At 42.8% G+C, this 26,095-nt stretch overlaps 1 protein-coding gene across 2 annotated transcripts; it reads left to right on the top strand.

The window, feature by feature from the left end:
- Nucleotides 1–1,793: 1,793 nt before the first annotated feature.
- Nucleotides 1,794–22,863, top strand: LOC121577202 (cadherin-related family member 5-like). Of its 2 annotated transcripts, none has more exons than XM_041890962.1 (17): nt 1,794–1,960; nt 6,854–7,065; nt 7,528–7,617; nt 12,037–12,239; nt 16,409–16,465; nt 16,563–16,655; nt 16,776–16,862; nt 16,977–17,087; nt 18,882–19,052; nt 19,142–19,232; nt 19,331–19,437; nt 19,733–19,933; nt 20,031–20,162; nt 20,276–20,354; nt 21,136–21,329; nt 21,461–21,481; nt 21,629–22,863. In XM_041890962.1, exons 2-17 carry the CDS (start codon nt 6,981–6,983, stop codon nt 22,604–22,606), a joined length of 2,700 nt encoding a protein of 899 aa, XP_041746896.1. In that variant the 5' UTR covers nt 1,794–1,960; nt 6,854–6,980; the 3' UTR covers nt 22,607–22,863. The 2 variants fall into 2 exon arrangements, with proteins under 2 accessions (XP_041746896.1, XP_041746895.1); XM_041890961.1 differs by lacking the exon at nt 1,794–1,960 and adding an exon at nt 2,155–2,390.
- The last annotated feature ends 3,232 nt before the right edge of the window (nt 22,864–26,095 follow it).

A 26,095-nucleotide genomic window follows, 5' to 3' on the forward strand; every position in this document is an offset into this window, starting at 1 on the left:
CAATTTGAATGCACAATTGTAAGGCCCATTTTTTAAAAGGTATTCCCAGTCATGTGAAATCTATAGATTAGGGCCTAATGAATTTATTTCAATTGACTGATTTCCTCATATGAACTGTAACTCAGAAAAATCTTTGAAATTGTTGCATGTTGCGTTTATATTTTTGTTCAGTATATATGTAGTTCACTACTCCCCAACACCAGCTACAGCGCAGAGGAGGACCTAATGCATCCATATGTTCACATGACACCTCTCCAGCCTACAGTGAAGAGAGAAACATATCACATGACACCTTTCAAGCCTATAGGAGAGAGAGAAACATAAAATGACACCTCAACCAACAAGCTCTCACAGTCTGACGTCAGAATTAGACATTCATCCATGTCCCCTGTAGCTCAGTTGGTAGAGCATGGTGCTTGCAACGCCAGGGTTGTGGGTTCGTTTCCCACGGGGGGCCAGTATGAAATTGTATGCACTCACTAACTTTAAGTCGCTCTGGATAAGAGCGTCTGCTAAAAGACTTAAATGTTTCTCAAAGGTCAATTTTTGAAGTGTTTAAGGTTAGGTTTAGGCATTAACTCCAAATGTTTAAGGTTGGTGTTAAGTTTAGGCATTAACTCTGGATGATTAAGGTAAGGTTTAAGGTTTGGGATAGGCTAAAATAACTTTCTATCTTTGGATTCGAACATGCAACCTTTGGCACCAGAGGCAGATGCTTATATTTAAGAGTTAAATGGGGAACAGTTCAACAGAGTTCAATCTTTAACACTTTCAAAATGTTATTTTAACCCCAGTACAGTGGGACTCATATGTTCACTGAAATTGGTGTACATTTTACACTTTTAAAGTTAAATGTACACCATTGATTTAGCTGTTCAGACACAAAGGTCCTGTTATCAGTTGTACCTCTCGAGGGACCAGCATCTGATCTACCAGAAAGCTGTGAGTCTACCTGACCAACCAGGCAGCCACAACCACATCCTAGACAAGACCTCCATGAGCCACTGGGCTAGCTAGCTTTAAGCCGGTCTTCAGCTCTGGTCTGGGTCTGCCCACAAAATGGGGTGGAAACTGAGCTGCACTTTCTAACCTCCTGCCAAATGTATGACCATATTAGGGACACATATTTCCCTCAGATTACACAGACCCACAAAGAATTCGAAAACAAATAAAATTTTGATAAACTCCCATATCTATTAGGTGAAATACCACAGTGTGCCATCACAACAGCAATATTTGTGACCTGTTGCCACAAGAAAAGGGCAACCAGTGAAGAACAAACACCATTGTAAATACAACCCATATGTTTATTTATTTTCCCTTTTTGTACTTTAACTATTTGCACATCGTTGCAACACTGTACATAGCCTTAATAGGACATTTGAATAGTCTCTATTCTTTTTAAACTTTTGTGAGTGTAATGTTTACTGTACATTTTTTATTGTCAACATTTTTGTTTATTATCTAAATTATTTCACTTGCTTTGGCAATGTAAAGGTACAGTATGTTTCCCATGCCAATAAAGCCCTTTGAATTGAATTGAGAGAGAGAACGAGAGAGAGGCTTTACTCTCAGCCTCTCTCTCTCTGGGTCTGGTGTGTGTATATGTGTGTGTGTGTGTGTGTGTGTGTGTGTGTGTGTTTGTGTGGAGAAGGGGACGGGGGTGTCAGGGTTAAAAGCTGTTTGTTTGATTGGTAATCCCTTGTCAAGCCTGATTAGCAGAGAGCATGTTCTCTCTAAAGCCTGAAAATCTGACGCACTCGCACACAGACACTGGCTCAAACAACACCCTAATAAGACGTGTGTCCCTTGCCTCCACTGTGACTAGATCATCAATAGGCCTAATCAGCCACATCTTTATATCCACACCACAACCCGGACCTGGAATGCCTGATGGAAACCGTACTCAACCACCAGGGATCCCAGAGGTGTGTGTAGAAAGTCAAAAGGGAATAGTCAGGTGAGTTTTGACTCCTGTCTTTAACCTCCATGCTATTCTAGTACGTTCTTTCTAGGCACCTTGATTGGCTAGTGCTCTCGAAGTACTCTGATTGGTTATCGGACCGTCACCAGGTAAATCCCTCCCCCTGATCCGACAGTTATCCTCAGGAAATGTATTTCAAGCTGCTGTCTTGTGTTTGTGAGAGAGTTAAAGTGCTGTGTGTGTTTGGGTCCGTGTTTCTTTCTGTACGTTTGGTGGTGTCTGCTTGTGTATCTGTGCTTATGTGTCTTAGTGTGTGTTTATTGCTGTGAGGACTCCCTGGGTCTGCGTGGAAGGCTGTGTGTGTGTGCGTGTGTGTGTTCATGCAGTCTAGCAGATATGTTGTATTCTCTAGGCATTAAGAACAGAACCCACTGAGGATCTAACACCTACAGGTCAGTCAGCACAGGTAAAGGTGGTGTGTCTGTATGTGTATGTGTGTGTGTGTGTGGGGGGGCTTGTATTACTATCCTTGTGGGTACCGGAAAACCCCAAAAGTCCCCACAAGGATAGTAAAACAAGGAAAAGTCTGTGTGTGTGTGTGTGCAGGGTAATATTTATACAGAGGGGTGACAGACAGCATGTTTGAGTTAATGTGTGTGTGTGTGTGTAGTTGGGTAATGGGATGGTATTGCTGGTACGTTGTTAGTGTATTGCTGGTTGTGTTTCTAGGTTCTCATAGGGCGAGTAGACTAGAGAATGGGCCCTTATTAGGAGAGATTAGTGGAATGGGACTGTCATTTCAGCGTGATTTCAAATTTACACATGGATGCTTTATTTGTTGGAATTGAGATGGAATGGAGTAATCCCTAAACCTGACCCTAAATATTAAGGAAGTCTCAAGGTTTTGCTCGCCTCAGGTAGCTGTAGACCACACTATTTACCAAGAGAGTTTTCATCTAGATTTTTCGTAGCTGTCTATTTACCACCATAAACCGATGCTGGCACTAAGACCGCACTCAACGAGCTGTATAATGCCATAAGCAAACAAGTAAATGCTCATCCAGAGAAGGCGCTCCTAGTGGCCAGGGACTTTAATGCAGGGAAACTTACATACGTTTTACTTAATTTCTACCAGCATGATACATGTGCAACAAGTGGAAAAAAACTCTACACCACCTTTACTCCACACACAGAGACGCGTACAAAGCTCTCTCTCGCCCTCCATTTGGCAAATCTGACTATAATTATATCCTCCTGATTCCTGCTTACAAGCAAAATCTAAAGCAGGAAGTACCAGTGACTCGCTTAATACGGAAGTGGTCAGATGACGCAGATGCTAAGCTACAGGACGTTTTGCTAGCACAGACTGGAATATGTTCCGGGACTCATCCGATGGCATTGAGGAGTATACCACATCAGTCACCGGCTTCATCAATAAGTGCATCGATGACGTCGTCCCCACAGTGACCGTATGTACATACCCCAACCAGAAACCATGGATTACAGGCAACATCCGCACTGAGCTAAAGGGTAGAGCTGCCACTTTCAAGGAGCGGGACTCTAACGCGGACACTTATAAGAAATCCCGCAATGCCCTCAGACTAACCATTAAACAGGCAAAGCATGAATACAGGACTAAGATTGAATCCTACTGCACCGGCTCCGACGCTCATCGGATGTGGCAGGGCTTGCAAACTATTACGGACTACAAAGGGAAGCCCAGCTGCGAGCTGCCCAGTGACACAAGCCTACCAGACGAGCTAAATGACTTCTATGCGCACTTCGAGGCAAGCAACACTGAAGCATGCATGAGAGCACCAGCTGTTCCGGACGACTGTGTGATCACGCTCTCCGTAGCCGATGTGAGCAAGACCTTTAAACAGGTCAACATTCACAAGGCCGCAGGGCCAGACGGATTACCAGGATGTGTACACCGAACATGCGCTGACCAACTGGCAAGTGTTTTCACTGACATTTTCAACCTGTCCATGGCCGAGTCTGTTATACCTACATGTTTCAAGCAAACCACCATAGTCCCTGTGCCCAAGAACACCAAGGTAACCTGCCTAAATGACTACCGACCCGTAGCATTCACGTCTGTAGCCATGAAGTGCTTTGAAAGGCTGGTCATGGCTCACATCAACACCATCATCCCAGAAACCTACACCCACTCCAATCTGCATACCGCCCCAACAGATCCACAGATGATGGAATCTCTATTGCACTCAACACTGCCCTTTCCCACCTGGCAAAAGGAACACCTACATGAGAATGCTATTCATTGACCACAGCTCAGCGTTCAACACCATAGTGCCCTCAAAGCACATCATTAAGCTAAGGACCCTGGGACTAAAGACCTCCCTCTGCAACTGGATCCTGACGGGCTGCCCCCAGGTGGTAAGGGTAGGCAACAACACATATGCCACGCTGATCCTCAACACGGGGGCCCCTCAGGGGTGCATGCTTAGTCCCCTCCTGTACTCCCTGTTCACCCATGATTGCATGGCCAAGCACGAATCCAACACCATCATTACGTTTGCCTACGACACAACGGTGGTAGGCCTGATCACCGACAACGATGAGACAGCCTACAGGGAGGAGGTCAGAGACCTGAAAGTGTGGTGCCAGGACAACAACCTCTCCCTCAACGTGATCAAGACAAAAGAGATGATCGTGGACTATAGGAAAAGGAGGGCTGAGCACGCCACCATTCTCATCGATGGGGCTGTAGTGGAGCAGGTTGAGAACTTCAAGTTCCTTGGTCTCCACATCACCAACAAACTATCATGGTCCAAACACACCAATACAGTCGTTAAGAGGTCACGACAACACCTATTTCCCCCCTCAGGAGACTGAAAAGATTTGGCATGGGTCCTCAGATCCTTAAAAAGTTCTACAGCTGCACCATCGAGAGCATCCTGACTGGTTGCATCACCGCCTGGTATGGCAAGTGCTCGGCCTCCGACCGCAAGGCGCTACAGAGGGTAGTGCGTACGGCCTTGTACATCACTGGGGCCAAGCTTCCTGCCATCCAAGACCTCTATTCCAGGCGGTGTCAGAGGAAGGCCCTACAAATTGTCAAAGACTCCAGCCACCCTAGTCATAGACTGTTCTCCCTGCTACCGCACGGCAAGCAGTACCGGAGCGCCAAGTCTAGGTCCAAAAGGCTTCTTAACAGCTTCTCCACCCCCAAGCAATAAGACTGCTGAACAGCTAATCAAATGGCTACCCGGACTATTTTCATTTAGCCTCGTTATTGTTATTTTATTGTTGCTTTTTTCTTATTTTTCTTAAAATTGCATTGTTGGTTAAGGGCTTGTAAGTAAACATTTCACAGTAAGGTTACACCTGTTTTATTCGGCGCATGTAACAAATAAAATGTGATTGTATTTTTTATTTTTATTTGACAGGAACCAGAACTAGGCCACATGGAAGGAGGTTTGTTGACAGCACAGCCAAAAGACAGGATTCATTATTTAGACTCCAGGAATGGATCTGTGTCTTTAAATACTGTCACAACTTCCTCCGAAGCTGCCTCCCCTCCTTGTTTGGGCAGGCTTCGGCGTTCGTCGTCACCGGCCTACTAGCCACTGCCGCTCCATATCTCATCATTCCATTTGTCTTGTCTTGTCAATTACACACACCTGGTTCATATCCCCTCATTAGTACATATATAAGTGTTCCCTCTGCCCCCCTTGTCCTTGTGGGTGATTGTTATTTGTGAGTTGAGTGTAGCTCGGTTGAGCTACACGTATCTTGTATTTCCGGGGATATTGTTCCCTGTGTGCCTGTATTTTGTTGACGCTATCCAGCATAACTGTGTCCTACGGAATAAACTCTGTATTCTGTGATTTACCCTCCTGCGCCTGACTCCTTCAAATCACACTCTCACAAATACTCTACAGATCTGACGATGTTGTTTATCCTGACCTGGTTTGTCACCTTACGTGACTCTCAATCACTTACCTGGCAATAACCCATTCACATCTAGAAGGTACTGCTGTGTCAATGGAGAAAGGGGGGTGGGGTGGGGGGGGGGGATCATAGGAAGGGTGAAGGGTGGTTGTCTGTCTCAGAGTCAAGCAGGGGAGGGGTTCGGGGAGGGCTGATGTGGGGGAGAGCAGGGGTGAGGTGGGGTGGAAGGGGTGGTTAGAGGTGAGGTGGTCTGTCAGACAGGGAAAGCTGAAGAAAAACCCACTTACTTGTGTGTGTGTGTCTGTGTTGTATGTGCGTGCATGCAAGTATGTATACGTTTGTTAAAGTCCTAGCCCTTTGAGCTGATCTCCATCCAACTAAAGATTAATTACAGCTTCAGTAAAGACCTTAACTTGATTAGTTAAGCAGGACCAGGAATTCCAATGTGGCCAATGCTAACATTAGCCATTTGTAAAATACAACAAAGTAACATCACTGAATAAAGTGTAATGTGAAAAGGTGAGGGATACTGAGGCCACAAGCCCACAGCCAATCAAGCAATGTCAATACAGAAAACTCGGTAGTTAGCTTAGCATCTTTTAGTCACAGAGACCACCATGACAAAACAGACAGCAAGCTAGCCATAGTTAACCAAGCATTCTTCAGTGACAGCCTTGTCAATACAGACAGCTGGCTAGCCATAGTTAGCTTAGCTTTGCTCAGTGGCCACTATGTCAGCTAGTTGTACCTTTCCTAGCATTGCTCAATGACAGCTTGCCTATGTAAATACAGACATATAGCTAGCTATAGTTAGCGTAGCATCACTCACTTAAGTTACACCGATGTCAATACATACAGCTAGCTAGTCGTAGTTAGCTTAGCATTGATCAGTGACAGACGTGTCAATACTGCTAGCTAGCCACGGATAGCCTTGCATTGCTCAGTGGCAAAACTATTTGTTGTTTAACAACAAAATGGCTCTTATTTTAACACACTTCTCTTTCTCTGTTCCAGGCCAGGGGTTGTGGTGTGAGAGGCTGGGACTGGGCCCGGAGCATGGAGCTGTGTTAAGGAAGGTCTGGTTCTAGATCCAGGGCTAGGGACCGGGATTGAGACCTGGTGTCTGATTGAGGCTGTAGTGATGCAGCCACAGAGGCCTTGTCTGTGGAGGTGGAGGGTCCTGCTCTGGTCCACACTACTCCTCCTTTGTCCCCTCAGAGCCACAGGTAAGACCCATCACCACAACTTTACTATTATCTTACCCTGACTGTCTCATAGAAAAATTAAAAAAACCCAAGTAGGGAGGGAGGATAGTTTTCAGTTTAATGGTGTGTTTGTGAACAAGTAGAACTGTTGAACTAGACCCTGTTTGACTGTCAGTGGCAAGTGTTCCACATCGTAATTAAAGATGCATTCCAGAGGTTTTGCATATACTTTTTAGCCAGTAGTTCTGAAAGTGGCACCCACGAGCCAACACGGGTCCCTGAAAATTGCGCACAATTGTGTACAACATCATTGATTTCGTATGATATGTTACGTCCTGCAAAAAATGTATAATATGTTACAAATTCCAATTCGTACAATATGTTGCGAATATGTAAGTGCTTAAGATCCCATTATGTCTCTTTAATTTAGGCTGAGTTACCAATGAAGCTGTGTGTAAAAGCTAGCTGTTTTGGTTCATTCAGGGCATCCCTTTACCGTTGTCGAAGATGGCTTGCCTTGGGAGACCGGGAGTGGTGACCCTGATGTAGAACAAACTGTGAGACGAGAAAATTGTAAGCAATTGTAGTGTACCGGTATATGTTTATGGCAAATGCACCCATCACCACATTTCCCTAAGCTTCTCCCTTCCCTGCTGAAAAGAAAACTGCATAGACCAGCAAATGCTTATGACTAGTGTTGGAACGGAGAAAGAAGGGGAAGAAAGGGGGAGGAACATTTTTGAAAAACAGAAAACAGAAATAAAATATGTGTTTATTATTCATTATTTATTAATAAGCTGAAAAACAACGAACATACATTGTTTTCCTGCGTTTGAGGAAGAGGAAGAGTGGACCCGAAGTTCCCAAGTTTGAATCCCACCTCGGCCAGAAATAACATTTCTAACAACCATTATAGTCTCCAAAAGTGTTATTATTTTTCACATTAGTGAATTTAAAATCACCTGAGTTAATGGAACGATTATGGTATCATAATCATAACATATAGAAGTGTTGAACTAATGTGGTTGGTTTATTACTGTACTATACTCCCTTTACCTTGTTAATGCAATTAGTATCTTAAATTATCAGTTATCTGTTGTGGTGTCTTGTGGACTGCATATTACCTGATATAATTATAAATACATCACATCCCACTGGGCATAAACGTCAATTCAACGTCTATTTCACGTTGGTTCAAATTCATTTCATTGAAATGACGTGAAAACAACGTTGGTTCAACCAGTGTGTGCCCAGTGGGATATGACAATTTACTCTGAGAGCAACATATTTTAGTCATTAAAAGTGAAGAATGATTTACCTACAATCGAAAGTCATTCAAAGAATTGGTTGAAATGTAGAAACGTTTATTACTGACAAATGTGAAACATTACAAGCACACACACACAAACACACAAACACACACACACACACACACACACACACACACACACACACACACACACACACACACACACACACACACACACACATACACACACAGGCCCTATGGGCCCAAGGTAATGAGTAGGGTATGGCAACTGACTGATTCTGAGTGAATAACACAACATGATCCAAACATGTGACAACATCCATGCAAACAGAGGAAAAAACTCCTTCTGAACGTTCTAGGGCGCGATTCAATCAGGTTAGCGTTGGTCGACACCCGCATTACGGTTGTTTTGGCGTTGTCGGAGGTGGAACTGTGTTAGAGCTTTCAAATCTACAAGCGGCTCCTTGTGTTACCTTATCGCCTACACTGCCATTGGATGCAACGAAACCACCTGACTTTATATCCAACTAATCCCATGCAGCCACGTTAGAAGTTCCTGCAGCCGCGTTACAAGTTCAAACACTTGAATGCATGATGTTCTATTGTAGGCTACAGGCCCTACATCCGATAAGACTGATTGGCTTTAAATCCTCGCATCCAAATTAACATGAAAATTATGCAATAGCCTACACTTTCTGTCGCCGTCAATTCAACGTCTATTCCACGTTGGTTCAACATAATTTCATTGAATTGACGTGGAAACAACGTTGATTCCACCAATGTGTGCCCAGTGGGAAGGAAGGGGGTGGTTTGTGACACACAAGAACAACCGAGGGTTAACGCTCGATTTGATTGAATCGAAACCCTAATTTTAGAAAGAAGATAAAAAGGGCTGGAGTACAGCAGAGTCTACAGGATATGGCAGGGATTGGCAATGGGTGCCCCCCTTTTAAAGGCCCTCGTATCAAGTGCAATTTCGAAATTTGGTTGTGCATCAGCAGTTTTTCTTGTTATGTCAGTCACTGATAGTCAATCAATTAGCCCATGTCAGCTACTGTATATTCAAATTTTGCCCAAAATGTTCCAAAAGGCCCATCCAGCAAAGGAAAGGCGCCGTGTGTGAACAATTCTATGACAAACAGTGACATACACTCTGAATGACCTAAAATGATAAATCCCATTTTGTTTTTTCACAGTCAGGCCAACCCAAGCTGTACAGTTCAAGTAGGCTAATGGTAGGCCTATTGAAATAGATAAATGAGGCTGTCAATCACAGGTTTCAGATTTTTCAACCAAAAATGAATCATGTTTTCGCTCTCAGTCATACTTTATTTATTTATTTAAAAAATAAATAATTGGATGTTCACAACAATGCTTAAACCACATCAGGAGACCACTTTTGAGGTCTGGGATTTTTTAAAGAAATTTAGATTTTTGAGTGTAGTTACCCTTAAATTCAACTGAGCAGGCACCTAGCACTGTTGTTTGGTTAGCAGTGTTTCTGAAGCCCACATGAGATGGCATTTGCAAAACAAATGGCCACTGGATTAATGCAAATAATCATGATATCATTCTGCCAGGTAGGCATAGGCTACTTTGTAGGTCGTTATCATTTAATTAAGGTTTTTGGGAAAGCCTTTCAATCCTCCAGAAGACGGTTAGGCCTATCTTTAGCATCATGATATTTTTCCTGTTCCTTAATTGTTTGAATATCCCTTTGAGCATGGTGAAGTTATTAATTACACTTGGATGGTATATCAATACACCCAGTCACTACAAAGATACAGGCATCCTTCCTAACTCAGTTGCCGGATAGGATGGAAACCGCTCAGGGATTTCACACTGAGGCCAACGGTGACTTTGAAACAGTTACAGAGTTAATGGCTGTGCAAAACTTAGGATGCATCAACAATATTGTAGTTACTCCAAAATACTAACCTAATCGACAGAATGAAAATAAAGAAGCCTGTACAAAATAACAAATATTGCATCCTGTTTGCAATAAATAAATAAAATATTGCATCCTGTTTGCAATAAGGCAATAAAGTAAAACTGCAAAAAATATGGCAAAGAAATTAAATTTACAAAGTGTCATGTTTGGGGCAAATCCAACACAACACATCACTGAGTACCACTTCATATTTTCAAGCATGGTGGTGGCTGCATCATATTATGGGTATGCTTGTCGTCGGCAAGGACTAGGGAGTGTTTTTTAAGATAAAAATAAATGGAATAGAGCTAAGCCCAGGCAAAATCCCAGAGGAAAACCAGGTTCAGTCTGTTTTCCAACAGACACTGGGAGACAAATTCACCTTTCAGCAGGACAATAACCTAAATCACAAGACCAAATATACACTGGAGTTGCTTACCAAGACGACACTGAATGTTCCTGTGGCCTAGTAACAGTTTTGACAATCTATGGCAAGAGTTGAAAATGGCTGTCTCTCAATGATCAACAACCAACTTGACAGAGCTTGAAGAAGTTTTTAAAGAATAACGTGCAAATATTATATAATCCAGGTGTGCAAAGCTCTTAGATACAACCAAAAAGACTCACAGCTGTAATCGCTGCCTAAGGTGATTCTAACATGTCTTGACTCAGGGGGTTGAATACTTACAGTATCTAATCAAGACATATTTGTATTTTCATTTTCATATTTTTTTAAACAAATGTTAGAAAGTTTCTTCCACTTTGACATTACAGAGTATTTTGTGTAGATTGTTGACAAAAAATGACAATTAAATCCCATTTAATCCCACTTTGTAACACAGCAAAATATGGAAAAAGTCAAGGGGTGTGAATACTTTCTGAAGTCCCTGTATTTTTGAAAGACTTCCTTATATGTGCTCTCCTGTTCTATTGGTTTTCCAATCAACTTTATTTCATTGTCTAGCAGCCAAAGGCATTATTCTAATCATATTAGCAACCAATGATAGTTGTTGCATCTTTAGATCTCCCCTCTTTCTACATTTCTACAGATATTTCCATCTCTGTCCGCTTGCATGTGCTGTGCGCGTTTTAGAATGGTGTTTTACAGCAAATTGCAATTTGGAACATTTGCACATAGGCCTAACACTGTGTGCATATTGCTGTGTTTAAAATGTGAAGAAATAATAGTTTATCAACATTTTAAGCTAAACATTCTGATCTGTTCCATCAGCCTTATTAATTGACATGCCATATAATAATATGCCATTTAGCAGACGCTTTTATCCAAAGCGACTTACAGTCATGCGTGCATACATTTTTGTGTATGGGTGGTCCCGGGGATCGAACCCACTACCTTGGCGTTACAAGCGCCGTGCTCTACCTCCACTCCACTCCACTACTTTGATACGCATTGTGTGGATTAAGAAGTGAATATGCGCAATGCCCACAAAATAATTGGGTATACGGTGTATACCTGCGTATACCCTCCACTACACATCTGCTGGTCAGACCAGCTTGACCAGCTAGACCAGCATGGACCAGCTTGAAATTTATGCTGGTCTATGCTGTTTTTTCATCAGGGTTAGCACACCTTCTTGTAGGCTGTGTTGTTATTGCTTTGCCAGAATGAATGTAATTTATTAAATCTATGTGGTGAAATAACCTTTAAATATCTACCTACAAGGTGTTTGTTGTCAGCAGAAATTGTGCTTCCTGCGTGGCTTATACCTCAAAGGCTCAACACTTTGTCTGATTGGCTACTGTGCTAATCATGGGCTTGTCTGATTGGCAGGGAACCAATGTCTAGAGGGCCAGGATGTGTTTTCCACGATCAGAGAGAACAGCATGATGGGAGAACTTATCATTGAGCTCAACACAGAGCTGACGGCCAATGATGTTGTCTGGAGCCTAACTGGGGAGGATGCTGATTGGTTCTTCCTGGAAGGGCGGAGCATTAGACTCAATGCCTCATTGGACAGAGTTCTGGACCGGGAGGTAATCTTAAATACTTTATTGCAACTTCGTCACAATGATGACAGGATTCTGTCTTGGTTTGGTACATGACTCAAACAACAACACACAGCAGGGTCATGTGCAGATTCAGGTTGAAATGTATTGTCATGAATCTTGCCCTGAAGGAAGAACTGAGCGATTTCTGCTAGATGGGCCAGCTTCAAAGTAAAAATTGGCTATATCCTTATTCATGAAAACAAAAAGCTTTTTGGTCTTAATTTAAGGTTAGGGTTAAGCATTAGGATTAGCAGTGTGGTTAAGGTTAGGGTTAAGATTAACAGGGCCAGATTAAGAACTCATACAGTGGGGAGAACAAGTATTTGATACACTGCTAATTTTTATCATAGGTACACTTCAACTGTGAGAGACGGAATCTAAAACAAAAATACAGAAAATCACATTGTATGATTTTTAAGTAATTAATTTGCATTTTATTGCATGACATAAGTATTTGATCACCTACCAACCAGTAAGAATTCCGGCTCTCACAGACCTGTTAGTTTTTCTTTAAGAAGCCCTCCTGTTCTCCACTCATTACCTGTATTAACTGCACCTGTTTGAACTCGTTACCTGTATAAAAGACACCTGTCCACACACTTAATCAAACAGACTCCAACCTCTCCACAATGGCCAAGACCAGAGAGCTGTGTAAGGACATAGGGGATAAAATTGTAGACCTGCACAAGGCTGGGATGGGCTACAGGACAATAGGCAAGCAGCTTGGTGAGAAGGCAACAACTGTTGGTGCAATTATTAGAAAATGGAAGAAGTTCAAGATGACGGTCAATCACCCTCGGTCTGGGGCTCCATGCAAGATCTCACCTCGTGGGGCATCAATGATCATGAGGAAGGTGAGGGATCAGCCCAGAACTACATGGCAGGACCTGGTCAATGACCTGAAGAGAGCTGGGACAACAGTCTCAAAGAAAACCATTAGTAACACACTACGTCGTCATGGATTAAAATCCTGCAGCACACGCAAGGTCCCCCTGCTCAAGCCAGTGCATGTCCAGGCCCGTCTGAAGTTTGCCAATGACCATCTGGATGATCCAGAGGAGGAATGGGAGAAGGTCATGTGGTCTGATGAGACAAAAATAGAGCTTTTTGGTCTAAACTCCACTCGCCGTGTTTGGAGGAAGAAGAAGGATGAGTACAACCCCAAGAACACCATCCCAACCGTGAAGCATGGAGGTGGAAACATCATTCTTTGGGGATGCTTTTCTGCAAAGGGGACAGGACGACTGCACCGTATTGAGGGGAGGATGGATGGGGCCATGTATCGCGAGATCTTGGCCAACAACCTCCTTCCCTCAGTAAGAGCATTGAAGATGGGGCGTGGCTGGGTCTTCCAGCATGACCACGACCCGAAACACACAGCCAGGGCAACTAAGGAGTGGCTCCGTAAGAACCATCTCAAGGTCCTGGAGTGGCTTAGCCAGTCTCCAGACCTGAACCCAATAGAAAATCTTTGGAGGGAGCTGAAAGTCCGTATTGCCCAGCGACATCCCCGAAACCTGAAGGATCTGGAGAAGGTCTGTATGGAGGAGTGGGCCAAAATCCCTGCTGCAGTGTGTGCAAACCTGGTCAAGACCTACAGGAAACGTATGATCTCTGTAATTGCAAACAAAGGTTTCTGTACCAAATATTAAGTTCTGCTTTTCTGATGTATCAAATACTTATGTCATGCAATAAAATGCAAATTAATTACTTAAAAATCATACAATGTGATTTTCTGGATTTTTGTTTTAGATTCCGTCTCGCACAGTTGAAGTGTACCTATGATAAAAATTACAGACCTCTACATGCTTTGTAAGTAGGAAAACCTGCAAAATCGGCAGTGTATCAAATACTTGTTCTCCCCACTGTAGGTCGTAGTCTCCATTCAAGTCAGGACTGGCAGGACTGGCAGCCATTGATAGTGTACCCATGTCATATTGCCAAGGTAAGAGGTTCCAAAATCCTTCTATGGATTATACAGTGGGGTAAAAAAGTATTTAGTCAGCCACCAATTGTGCAAGTTCTCCCACTTAAAAAGATGAGAGAGGCCTGTAATTTCCATCATAGGTACACGTCAACTATGACAGACAAAATGAGAAAAAAAATCCATTAAATCACATTGTAGGATTTTTTATGAATGTATTTGCAAGTTATGGTGGAAAATAAGTATTTGGTCAATAACAAAAGTTTCTCAATACTTTGTTATATACCCTTTGTTGGCAATGACACAGGTCAAACGTTTTCTGTAAGTCTTCACAAGGTTTTCACACACTGTTGCTGGTATTTTGGCCCATTCCTCCATGCAGATCTCCTCTAGAGCAGTGATGTTTTGGGGCTGTCGCTGGGCAACACGGACTTTCAACTCCCTCCAAAGATTTTCTATGGGGTTGAGATCTGGAGACTGGCTAGGCCACTCAAGGACCTTGAAATGCTTCTAACGAAGCCACTCCTTCGTTGCCCGAGCAGTGTGTTTGGGATCATTGTCATGCTGAAAGACCCAGCCACGTTTCATCTTCAATGCCCTTGCTGATGGAAGGAGGTTTTCACTCAAAATCTCACGATACATGGCCCCATTCATTCTTTCCTTTACACGGATCAGTCGTCCTGGTCCCTTTGCAGAAAAACAGCCCCAAAGCATGATGTTTCCACCCCCATGCTTCATAGTAGGTATGGTGTTCTTTGGATGCAACTCAGCATTCTTTGTTTTCCAAACACGACGAGTTGAGTTTTTACCAAAAAGTTCTATTTTGGTTTCATCTGACCATATGACATTTTCCCAATCCTCTTCTGGATCATCCAAATGCACTCTAGCAAACTTCAGACGGGCCTGGACATGTACTGGCTTAAGCAGGGGGACACGTCTGGCACTGCAGGATTTTAGTCCCTGGCGGCGTAGTGTGTTACAGATGGTAGGCTTTGTTACTTTGGTCCCAGCTCTCTGCAGGTCATTCACTAGGTCCCCCCGTGTGGTTCTGGGATTTTTGCTCACCGTTCTTGTGATCATTTTGACCCCACAGGGTGAGATCTTGCGTGGAGCCCCAGATCGAGGGAGATTATCAGTGGTCTTGTATGTCTTCCATTTCCTAATAATTGCTCCCACAGTTGATTTCTTCAAACCAAGCTATTTACCTATTGCAGATTCAGTCTTCCCAGCCTGGTGCAGGTCTACAATTTTGTTTTTGGTGTCCTTTGACAGCTCTTTGGTCTTGGCCATAGTGGAGTTTGGAGTGTGACTGTTTGAGGTTGTGGACAGGTGTCTTGTATACTGATAACAAGTTCAAACAGGTGCCATTAATACAGGTAACGAGTGGAGGACAGAGGAGCCTCTTAAAGAAGAAGTTACAGGTCTGTGAGAGCCAGAAATCTTGCTTGTTTGTACGTGACCAAATACTTATTTTCCACCATAATTTGCAAATAAATTCATTAAAAATCCTACAATGTGATTTTCTGGATTTTCTTTTCTCAATTTGTCTGTCATAGTTGACGTGTACCTATGATGAAAATTACAGGCCTCTCTCATCTTTTTAAGTGGGAGAACTTGCACAATTGGTGGCTGACTAAATACTTTTTTCCCCCACTGTATGTCTATATGGCCACAATGCAACAAGCTGTATATTTGGCGTACATGCTGCCAAATTGCGGCCTTCCCGACTGTAGGCATACCGGTAACTGCCAAAATAAAGGAAACACTTGAGTAAATGAGGGATTATGTAATGGTGTGTATTTTCCTGGCATGGTTTAGGTCCACTAGTAGAATCTATACCAAGGCGCATTTAAGCTGTTCTGGCAGCTAGTGGTGGCCCAACACCCTTTTAAGAAACTTTATGTTGATCCTAAATTATGCTCTCTGGTGTATTTTGAACACTGAGAGCGGGCTCCTATGGTTGGATTTAAAAAATATATAAATTATAACATTTCTATTTTATTTTTTTGCCTGTTGGACCCACTATGGCTTGGGCCTGGGGGCTTTAGCCCCTGTGAGCCCTTGCATTAATCTTGCCCTGAAGATTAAGGTTAGGTTTAAAATTGTATGACTTTGTGTCTGCTAGTGACCTGTCTGCAGAGCTGCCTCCAGGTCAAGATTCATGACAATAAATGCCAACCTGCTCTGCAGATATGAAGCGTGTGTGTGTGTGTTTGTGTGTGTGTTTCAGGTGCAGGGCCCAGTCCTAATGGCAGCGTTGACCTGCTATGAGGAGGACACTGTGAAGGTAGAGACTCTTCATTTCTGGAAATATATTTGTCCTTTGTACCACAGTGATTTTACTATGGATCCCAAATTTCTAAATGTGTGTGTGTGTGTTTCAGAGTGAGTACAGGATCATGGTGGAGATTCTAAATGAGAATGATAACACTCCTGAGTTTGTGGAGAGCACCATTCAGACTCGCAGCATCAGTGAGGTAAATAGACTACACATGCACGCACGTGCACACACACACACACACACACACACACACACACACACCCACACACACACACACACACACAGAAGCAGACTATTGCGTGATATCTATGTTTAGCTGGCGGAGGTGAATACAGTGGTGTTTACAGTCCAGGCCACAGATGCAGATGACGACACCATCATGTACTCCATCGACCAGACCTCGGTACTGTATTAATAACCTTTTATACATAAATAAATACCAGATCTTCTTACTGTATCAACAAGGTTGTGCATTTAAATGAGTGTGTACAGTATTTGTGGGTGGTCTCTGTTCCAGCCTGATGCTGCCTGCTTCAGAGTGGATCTCCCTAACAGTGGAGAGGTGATACTGGCCAAGCCTCTGGACTACGAGACCAAAACACAACTGGAGATCACCATATACGCTTTGGTATACTAAATAGACCTACTGTTACAGAAAGAGCTTGGCTGCACCTACAATCTGCGTGATATACAGTGGGGAAAAAAAGTATTTAGTCAGCCACCAATTGTGCAAGTTCTCCCACTTAAAAAGATGAGAGAGGCCTGTAATTTTCATCATAGGTACATGTCAACTATGACAGACAAAATGAGGAAAAAAAATCCAGAAAATCACATTGTAGGATTTTTTATGAATTTATTTGCAGATTATGGTGAAAAATAAGTATTTGGTCAATAACAAAAGTTTCTCAATACTTTGTTATATACCCTTTGTTGGCAATGACACAGGTCAAACGTTTTCTGTAAGTCTTCACAAGGTTTTCACACACTGTTGCTGGTTTTTTGGCCCATTCCTCCATGCAGATCTCCTCTAGAGCAGTGATGTTTTGGGGCTGTCGCTGGGCAACACGGACTTTCAACTCCCTCCAAAGATTTTCTATGGGGTTGAGATCTGGAGACTGGCTAGGCCACTCCAGGACCTTGAAATGCTTCTTACGAAGCCACTCCTTCGTTGCCCGGGCGGTGTGTTTGGGATCATTGTCATGCTGAAAGACCCAGCCACGTTTCATCTTCAATGCCCTTGCTGATGGAAGGAGGTTTTCACTCAAAATCTCACGATACATGGCCCCATTCATTATTTCCTTTACACGGATCAGTCGTCCTGGTCCCTTTGCAGAAAAACAGCCCCAAAGCATGATGTTTCCACCCCCATGCTTCACAGTAGGTATGGTGTTCTTTGGATGCAACTCAGCATTCTTTGTCCTCCAAACACGACGAGTTGAATTTTTACCAAAAAGTTATATTTTGGTTTCATCTGACCATATGACATTCTCCCAATCCTCTTCTGGATCATCCAAATGCACTCTAGCAAACTTCAGACGGGCCTGGACATGTACTGGCTTAAGCAGGGGGACACGTCTGCCACTGCAGGATTTGAGTCCCTGGCGGCGTAGTGTGTTACTGATGGTAGGCTTTGTTACTTTGGTCCCAGCTCTCTGCAGGTCATTCACTAGGTCCCCCCGTGTGGTTCTGGGATTTTTGCTCACCGTTCTTGTGATCATTTTGACCCCACGGGGTGAGATCTTGCGTGGAGCCCCAGATCGAGGGAGATTATCAGTGGTCTTGTATGTCTTCCATTTCCTAATAATTGCTCCCACAGTTGATTTCTTCAAACCAAGCTGCTTACCTATTGCAGATTCAGTCTTCCCAGCCTGGTGCAGGTCTACAATTTTGTTTCTGGTGTCCTTTGACAGCTCTTTGGTCTTGGCCATAGTGGAGTTTGGAGTGTGACTGTTTGAGGTTGTGGACAGGTGTCTTTTATACTGATAACAAGTTCAAACAGGTGCCATTAATACAGGTAACGAGTGGAGGACAGAGGAGCCTCTTAAAGAAGAAGTTATAGGTCTTTGAGAGCCAGAAATCTTGCTTGTTTGTAGGTGACCAAATACTTATTTTCCACCATAATTTGCAAATAAATTCATTAAAAATCCTACAATGTGATTTTCTGGATATTTTTTCCTCAATTTGTCTGTCATAGTTGACGTGTACCTATGATGAAAATTACAGGCGCCTCTCATCTTTTTAAGTGGGAGAACTTGCACAATTGTTGGCTGACTAAATACTTTTTTCCCCCACTGTATGTTGTGAATAATGCACACCTTTAACCAGTCAGATTGCATGACTGGAACTAACTGTTCCTAACCATCAACCAGTCTGTTTCAGTCTGATACGGTCTGTGTGTGTGTGTGTGTTTATGTATGAGTAGGAGATGAACACTGCAGAGAAGTTCAACACCAGTGCCATCCTGACCGTGAATATCTTGGACGGAGACGACCAGTACCCACAATTCCTGCCGTGCACGCCCCTCTCCAACAACCAATCAAATCGTGTCTGCACCAACCCCATCTACACAGTTAACATCACAGAAGGCCAACAGGTTAGTGACCAGGGTTAGCTGTTGGTGGTTGGTGTCGGTGGTTAGAGGTTAGGGACTGATGTATTGTGTTAATGTTGTCTCTTTTATAGGACGTTCTTCTGGACTTCTCTCCGGGGCCGATCAATGCTGTGGATGGAGACAGAGGCCTCAGCTCACCTCTCAGCTACAGCATCCTGTCAGGTAACACACACACACACACAAAACACCATAGTTTAGCTTCACAATGAAATATAGCGTAATATTAGGAGCTGATAATATAGCTAGCTACATGTTGTCAGGGGCTGATAGCGGGCATTTCGTGATGGATGAGCTGACAGGGGAGGTACGTCTGACAAGAGGAGTAGAGAACAGACTACAGACACCCACACTACGCCTACGAGTCATGGTGAGACACACACACACACACACACACTTATGCAGACAGTTTGCAGACAGTATGCAGACAGTTTATAAGGTACACCACCCCGTTCACAAAAATGGTTCGCTCCTACAGGGGAATGTTTTCCTGGCACACGTTAGGTCCCTTGATACCAATTGAGCAACGTTTCCATGCTCTGAAGAATTCGGGCTGTTCTGGAGGCAAAGGGGGGTCCAACCCGGTACTAGATGGGTGTACATAATAAACTGTATAGAGACTGAATAAAACCATTAATAACTGAAAACTTTCTCCCCCTCCTCAGGCGTACCAGAGGAATGACCCTAGGAAGTACTCAGTTGCCACCGTGGTGGTCCATGTTGTGGCTGTCAACCACTTTCCTCCCCAGTTCGGTCGGGCTGAATACCGTGGCTTTGTCACCGAAGGCGACAGCCCTGCCTCACTGGTCAACACTTATGGCAACACTGTGCTGCTAATACAGACACAGGACAGGGACTTCTCTGATGTATGTACACACGTGCACACACACGCACATACACACAGCTAGACTATGCATAGTGTAATATTCTGTAACTTCAACTCTCTCTTCTCTCAATCGATAGGGAATCAATCCCAAGATGCACTACTCCCTGAGGTCCTCGTCCAATCACACACAGTTCTACCACATCATACAGGAGGGGCTTCTGATCGCCAGGACCAATCAGCTACGGCCATCACAGAAACACCGTCTGAAGGTGGGCTTTGATTGGACAGAACAGTAGTACCAGAGAACAACGTAATTCATCTCTATTGAGGATGGACAAGCTGCATTGGTGAAGCTGATGTTGATGATGATGATATCCTGCAGGTAGTGGCTGTAGATCTGGAGTCAGGTGAAATGGCCACGGCTCTCATAAAGGTGGAGGTGCTGTATGAAGGACAAACAGGTAACACACACACACACACACACACACACATTTGGAATCTGTGTGGTCATACTTGCTCTGCAGTTCATCATCAGTGTATGTATGTACACTGAGTGTACAAAACATGATAGACTGACCAGATTAATCCAGGTGAAATCTATGATCCGTTATTGGTGTCACTTGTTAAATCCACTTAAATCAGTGTAGATGAAGGGGAGGAGACAGGTTAAAGACAATTGAGACATGGATTGTGTATGTGTGCCATTCAGAGGGTGAATGGGCATGACAAAATATTTAAGTGCCTTTGAACAGGGTATGGTATTAGGTGCCAGGCGCACCGGTTTGAGTGTGTCAAGAACTGCAACGCTGCTGGGTTTTTCAAGCTCAACAGTTTCCCATGTGTATCAAGAATGGTCCACCACCCAAAGGACATCCAGCCAACTTGACACAACTGTGGGAAACATTGGAGTCAACATGGGCCAGCATCCCTGTGGAATGCTTTCAACACCTTGGAGAGTCCATGCCCAGGCGAATTGAGGGTGTTCTCAATGCAAAAGGGGGTGCAACTCAATATTAGGAAGGCTTTCCTAATGTTTTGTACATTCAGTGTATGATAAACAGAGTAGCAGCAGCGTATATGATGACTGTATGTGAGTGATGTGTGTGTGTGTGTGTGTGTGTGTGTGTGTGTGTGTGTGTGTGTGTGTGTGTGTCTAGAGTCAGTATAAATGGTGTTCCTAATGTTTTGTACACTCAGAGTATATATGTGTGTGTGTGTGTGCGTGCACGTGTGTGTGTGCAGTCCCTCAGGGCCCATTGGGGGACGGGCTTCTTCCTGGTAGCTGTGCAGTGGGCAAGGCTATGGGTGTGGTCATCCTGGGGCTGACTCTGTTAGGCTGCGCTCTGTATGCACTGCAGCATGTACTCCAGACAAACAGAGGACAGAAGGACCCAGAGGACAGGGGCTGTATAGCCCAGGGGAAACACCCCAACGTGGTGAGATACACTGACACCTCACTCTGACCCCTAACCTTTTAACTTTTAAGCTCTAACATTTACACATTCTGGTCCTGTGGTCTGACCCGTGTGTCTCTCTGTCTCCTCTCCCCTCACCCCTGCTGGTTTAGAGATTACAATGGTTCCAACTGGTGAGTCTCTCCTCCCCCCCAGCCCCTTTGTGTGTGTGTGTGTGTGTGTGTGTGTATGTGTGTGTGTGTGTGTGTGTGTGTGTGTGTGTGTGTCATACAGGGCATAGTGTAGCCATGTTGATATGTGTGTGTGTGTTTTCTCCCCAGGTGAGTCACAGTAGTCCCATGCCAGTTCTGGATGAGGTGAAATTAAAAAAGGAGGGTCTGAGCAGCTCCACCTCCAAGCTACTGGGCAGTCAGAGCATCTACACCCCTGCAGACTCCAACTCTTCTCCACTCAATTCTATACCTATAGCTACATCCTCAACGACCTACATCCAGCCTATACTACCCAGCACCACTCCTACAGACCCCAGTCATGGCCCTACTTCACCCAACTCCACCCATACACCTGCTACAACCACCACACCTGAACTACTCACAACATCCACTCAACCCTTGGACAACTCTAGCTTTAGCACCCCCACTCACCCCACACCTACCCTGAATCAGATGTCCGAACCTTTATCTACAGACACATTTTCACGTACACACCCCTTCCCTATTGCAGAAGAGGTAGATACACCCACTCAGGTAGAAGAGACCCCTAAAGACACACCTTTACCTCCTCCCATTCCTATCAACTCACCCCCTCACCCCACACCTCCTCCTACCTCAATGACCACACCTCTCTTTCTTTCACCTACTCCAGACCCAATACACACTCCAGAGTGTACAGGAGATACTCACACACCTTTACTTACTCCACCCTGTCCAGAGCAGGACAGGGTAGGGACACCCCCACCTAAACCCACCCCAGGGAAGGCACACATACCTGTACTGACCACGCCCTCCCCAGAGCAGGTAGGACCACCTGGGTACCCTGAGGAGTGCAGACCCTCCACACACAGCCCTGAGACAGCCTCCATTGGGGATGATGACTGCTTCCTGGGGGATGAAGAGGCCATCAGGACCAGTGATGATGATGATGATGAGGATGAAGAGCTGGTGAGACTCTGTTCTTGCATACAGCCCACATTCCTGATAACAGACTATGACAATGACATGACTACTGAGATCCCCGCCAGCGGTGGAGAGGGGGAGGGGACTGGGAATGGCGAAGGAGTGGAGAGAGAGAGGGAATAGATAGAGGGAGACAAGGGAGGGGTAGAGAGAGACAGGGATTATATGGAAGGAAAGAGGGGTCATTTGGAGAGCGAAGCGGAGAGTTTGAAACAGGGGAGTCAATCATCTCAACCCTGTAATATCAAGCAGGAAGTATCAGTGGGCCAATCAAAGGAGAGATAGACAGTAACCCAGCAACACTCTCTAACTAAGAGTCTCTTTGGCTCAGAATAAATTAGAGGAAAAACAAAAAGAAATGGAGAAATTTATTCAAGAAAGATCAAGTGTAACATATTATAAAAATAAAGCAAACTGGATGGAATATGGGGAAAAATGCACAAAATTCTTTTTTAATCTTCAACATAGGAATGCTACCAAAAAGAACTTAATGAAACTGGTTACAATTGACGGAGTCACCCATGATTCACCAAATGACATTTTGAAGGAAGAAACAAAGTACTTTAAGCATATGTTTTCTTTTCAGTCGCCTCCATCTCCTCTAACTGAAGCTAATTGTAGAGATTTTTTTTCTATTGATAATGTCAAATTAACAGCCACACAGAAAGACTCATGTGAAGGTGAAATTACAGAGGAGGAACTTCTGGATGCAATTAAAGACTTTAAGTCTGGGAAAACTCCAGGGTTGGATGGCATACCAGTCGAGGTATACCAAACTTTTTTTGATATACTAAGAGGACCGTTATTAGCATGTTTTAACCACTCCTATGTAAATGGTAGATTATCTGACACTCAAGAAGAAGGACTGATCTCATTATTACTGAAACAGGATACAAGTGGAAAATATAAAGATCCAGTCCATTTACAAAATTGGAGGCCCCTTACACTTCAGTGTTGTGATGCAAAAATCCTAGCAAAATGTATAGCGCATAGAATTAAAAAGGTATTGCCGGATATTATTCATTCTAATCAGACAGGTTTTTTACATGGAAGATACATTGGAGATAATATAAGGCAAGTATTGGAAACATTAGAACACTATGGAAAATATGGGAAACCAGGCCTGCTATTCATAGCAGACTTCGAAAAAGGCATTTGATAAAGTTCGACTGGGGTTTATATATAAATGCCTGGAGCATTTCAATTTTGGAGAATCTCTTATAAAATGGGTCAAAATCATGTATAGTAACCCTAGGTGTAAAATAGTAAATAATGGCTATTTCTCAGAAAGTTTTAAACTGTCAAGAGGAGTGAAACAAGGTTGTCCACTATCGGCATATCTATTTATTGTGGCCATCGAGATGTTAGCGATTAAAATCAGATCTAATAATAATATCAGAGGATTAGAAATAAAGACCTTAAAAACAAAGGTGGCATTGTACGCTGATGATTCATGTTTTTTTTTAAATCCACAACTAGAATCCCTCCACAGCCTCATAGAGGATCTAGATACATTTTCTAACCTCTCTGGATTACAACCAAATTATGACAAATGTACTATATTACGTATTGGATCACTAAAAATACAATTTTTACATTACCATGTAGTTTACCAATAAAATGGTCTGATGGTGATGTGGATATACTCGGAATACATATCCCAAAGGAAATAAATGATCTCACTTCAATAAATTTTAATAGAAAATTAGCAAAAATAGATAAGATCTTACTACCATGGAAAGGAAAATACCTGTCAATTTGTGGAAAAATCACCCTGATTAACTCATTAGTATTATCACAGTTTACCTATTTGCTTATGGTCTTGCCTACGCCTAGCGAACAGTTTTTTAAATTATATGAGAAAAAAATATTCAATTTTATTTGGAACGGCAAGCCAGACAAAATTAAAAGAGCATATTTATATAATGAATATGAATTCGGAGGACAGAAATTATTAAATATTAAAGCATTAGACCTATCACTAAAAGCTTCAGTCTTACAAAAGTTATACTTAAATCCGAACTGGTTCTCAAGCAAATTAGTAAGATTGTCTCACCCAATGTTCAAGAAAGGCCTTTTTCCCTTTATTCAGATTACAACCTCACACTTTCAGTTATTTGAAAAGGAAATAATCTCCCAAATGTCACTATTTCTAAAACAAGCCATAGAAAGTTGGTTGCAATTTCAATTTAATCCTCCAGAAACGACAGAACAAATAATGCAACAAATATTGTGGTTAAATTCAAATATACTAATTGACAAAAAACCTTTATTTTTTGACAGAATGTTTAAAAAAGGTATAATCTTTGTAAATGATATCATCGGTAGGACTGGTGGAGTTATGACGCACATGCAGCTAACAAAAACATATGGAAATGTCTGCTCTACCCAAAATTACAACCAAATAATGGCAGCATTACCGCAAAAATGGAAGAGGAAAGTGGAGGGGGGAGAAAGTAAGGAACTTGTCTGTCGGCCTTGCATTAAAGAACATAATTGGTTAAGGAAAACTGTGATAAATAAAAAAATATATCAGTTTCACTTAAGGACCAAAGGATTGACAGCCGTCCCATATAGATTGCAAAATAGTTGGGAAGAGATCTTTGATGTACCGATCCCATGGCATAGTGTTTATGAACTGACACGCAAAAACGACACCGGATTCAAAAATTAGAATCTTTCAATTTAAATTATTATATAAAATCCTTGCTACCAATAGAATGTTATTTATATGGGGGATACAATCTTCCCAGCTCTGCAGATTTTGCTGTGAAGAGACGGAATCATTGGACCATTTGTTTTGGTTCTGTCCATTTGTAGCTTGTTTTTGGACACTGGTCCAGGAATGGCTAAAGGATTGCAATATTTACCTGGAACTAACCTTGCAGATAGCATTACTGGGTGATCTGAAAAGTCATAGTCAATCAATCAATAATATAATAATACTTTTAGCAAAGCTGTTTATTTTTAACTCTCAATCTGTAGAAGCAATGAGAATAGAAAGGTTCATAATTATTGTAAAACATCACAGTACGGTTGAAATATATATGGCAAATAGAAATCCAATATGGATGGTGTTAAGAGATAGATGGGAGGTATTGAATAGAGCTGAAGGATGGGACTAATAACAAATAACAACAAATAATAACAAAGATAGCTAATAATGTAAAGCATACTGTGTCCATAATAAGTATATAGGCTGTATGTTGGGAGCTTTTGGGAAAGAGCACAGTTAGAAAGATATGGCATATAGAAGCAAACCGGATGGACATCATGAAAACGATCGGAGAGGTTGAGAGTAGAAGTAGTTCAGGAGCAAAAAAAATAAATAAATAATAATAATAATAATGATATATATGTATGTATGTATATGTATATATATATGTATATATATAATAGAATTATTGTAAAATTAACTGTGTCCATAAGGTGTAGATAGTAAGTATAGACCGGAAGTAGAGACCTGGGCATTGTTGTTCACTAATTTACTCCAAGTAGGGAAAGGATGGTGGGGTTGAAAAGTAATAAAGGGGAGTATATATATAAAAAAAAAAAAAAAAAAAGAGTCTCTTTGGTGAGTCGCTGAGGCCAAAGATGTCGGAACGCTCTGAA

The sequence above is a fragment of the Coregonus clupeaformis genome, unplaced genomic scaffold, assembly GCF_020615455.1.
Source record: "Coregonus clupeaformis isolate EN_2021a unplaced genomic scaffold, ASM2061545v1 scaf0128, whole genome shotgun sequence".
Classification (NCBI taxonomy): domain Eukaryota; kingdom Metazoa; phylum Chordata; class Actinopteri; order Salmoniformes; family Salmonidae; genus Coregonus; species Coregonus clupeaformis.

Coding starts and splice junctions, on each gene's coding strand:
- LOC121577202 (XM_041890962.1), top strand. CDS start 6,981: ATGCAGCCACAGAGGCCTTGTCTGTGGAGGTGGAGGGTCCTGCTCTGG. Junction 7,618..12,036: donor AACTGTGAGACGAGAAAATT/GTAAGCAATTGT, acceptor TCTGATTGGCAG/GGAACCAATGTCTAGAGGGC. Junction 16,656..16,775: donor AGACTCGCAGCATCAGTGAG/GTAAATAGACTA, acceptor ATCTATGTTTAG/CTGGCGGAGGTGAATACAGT.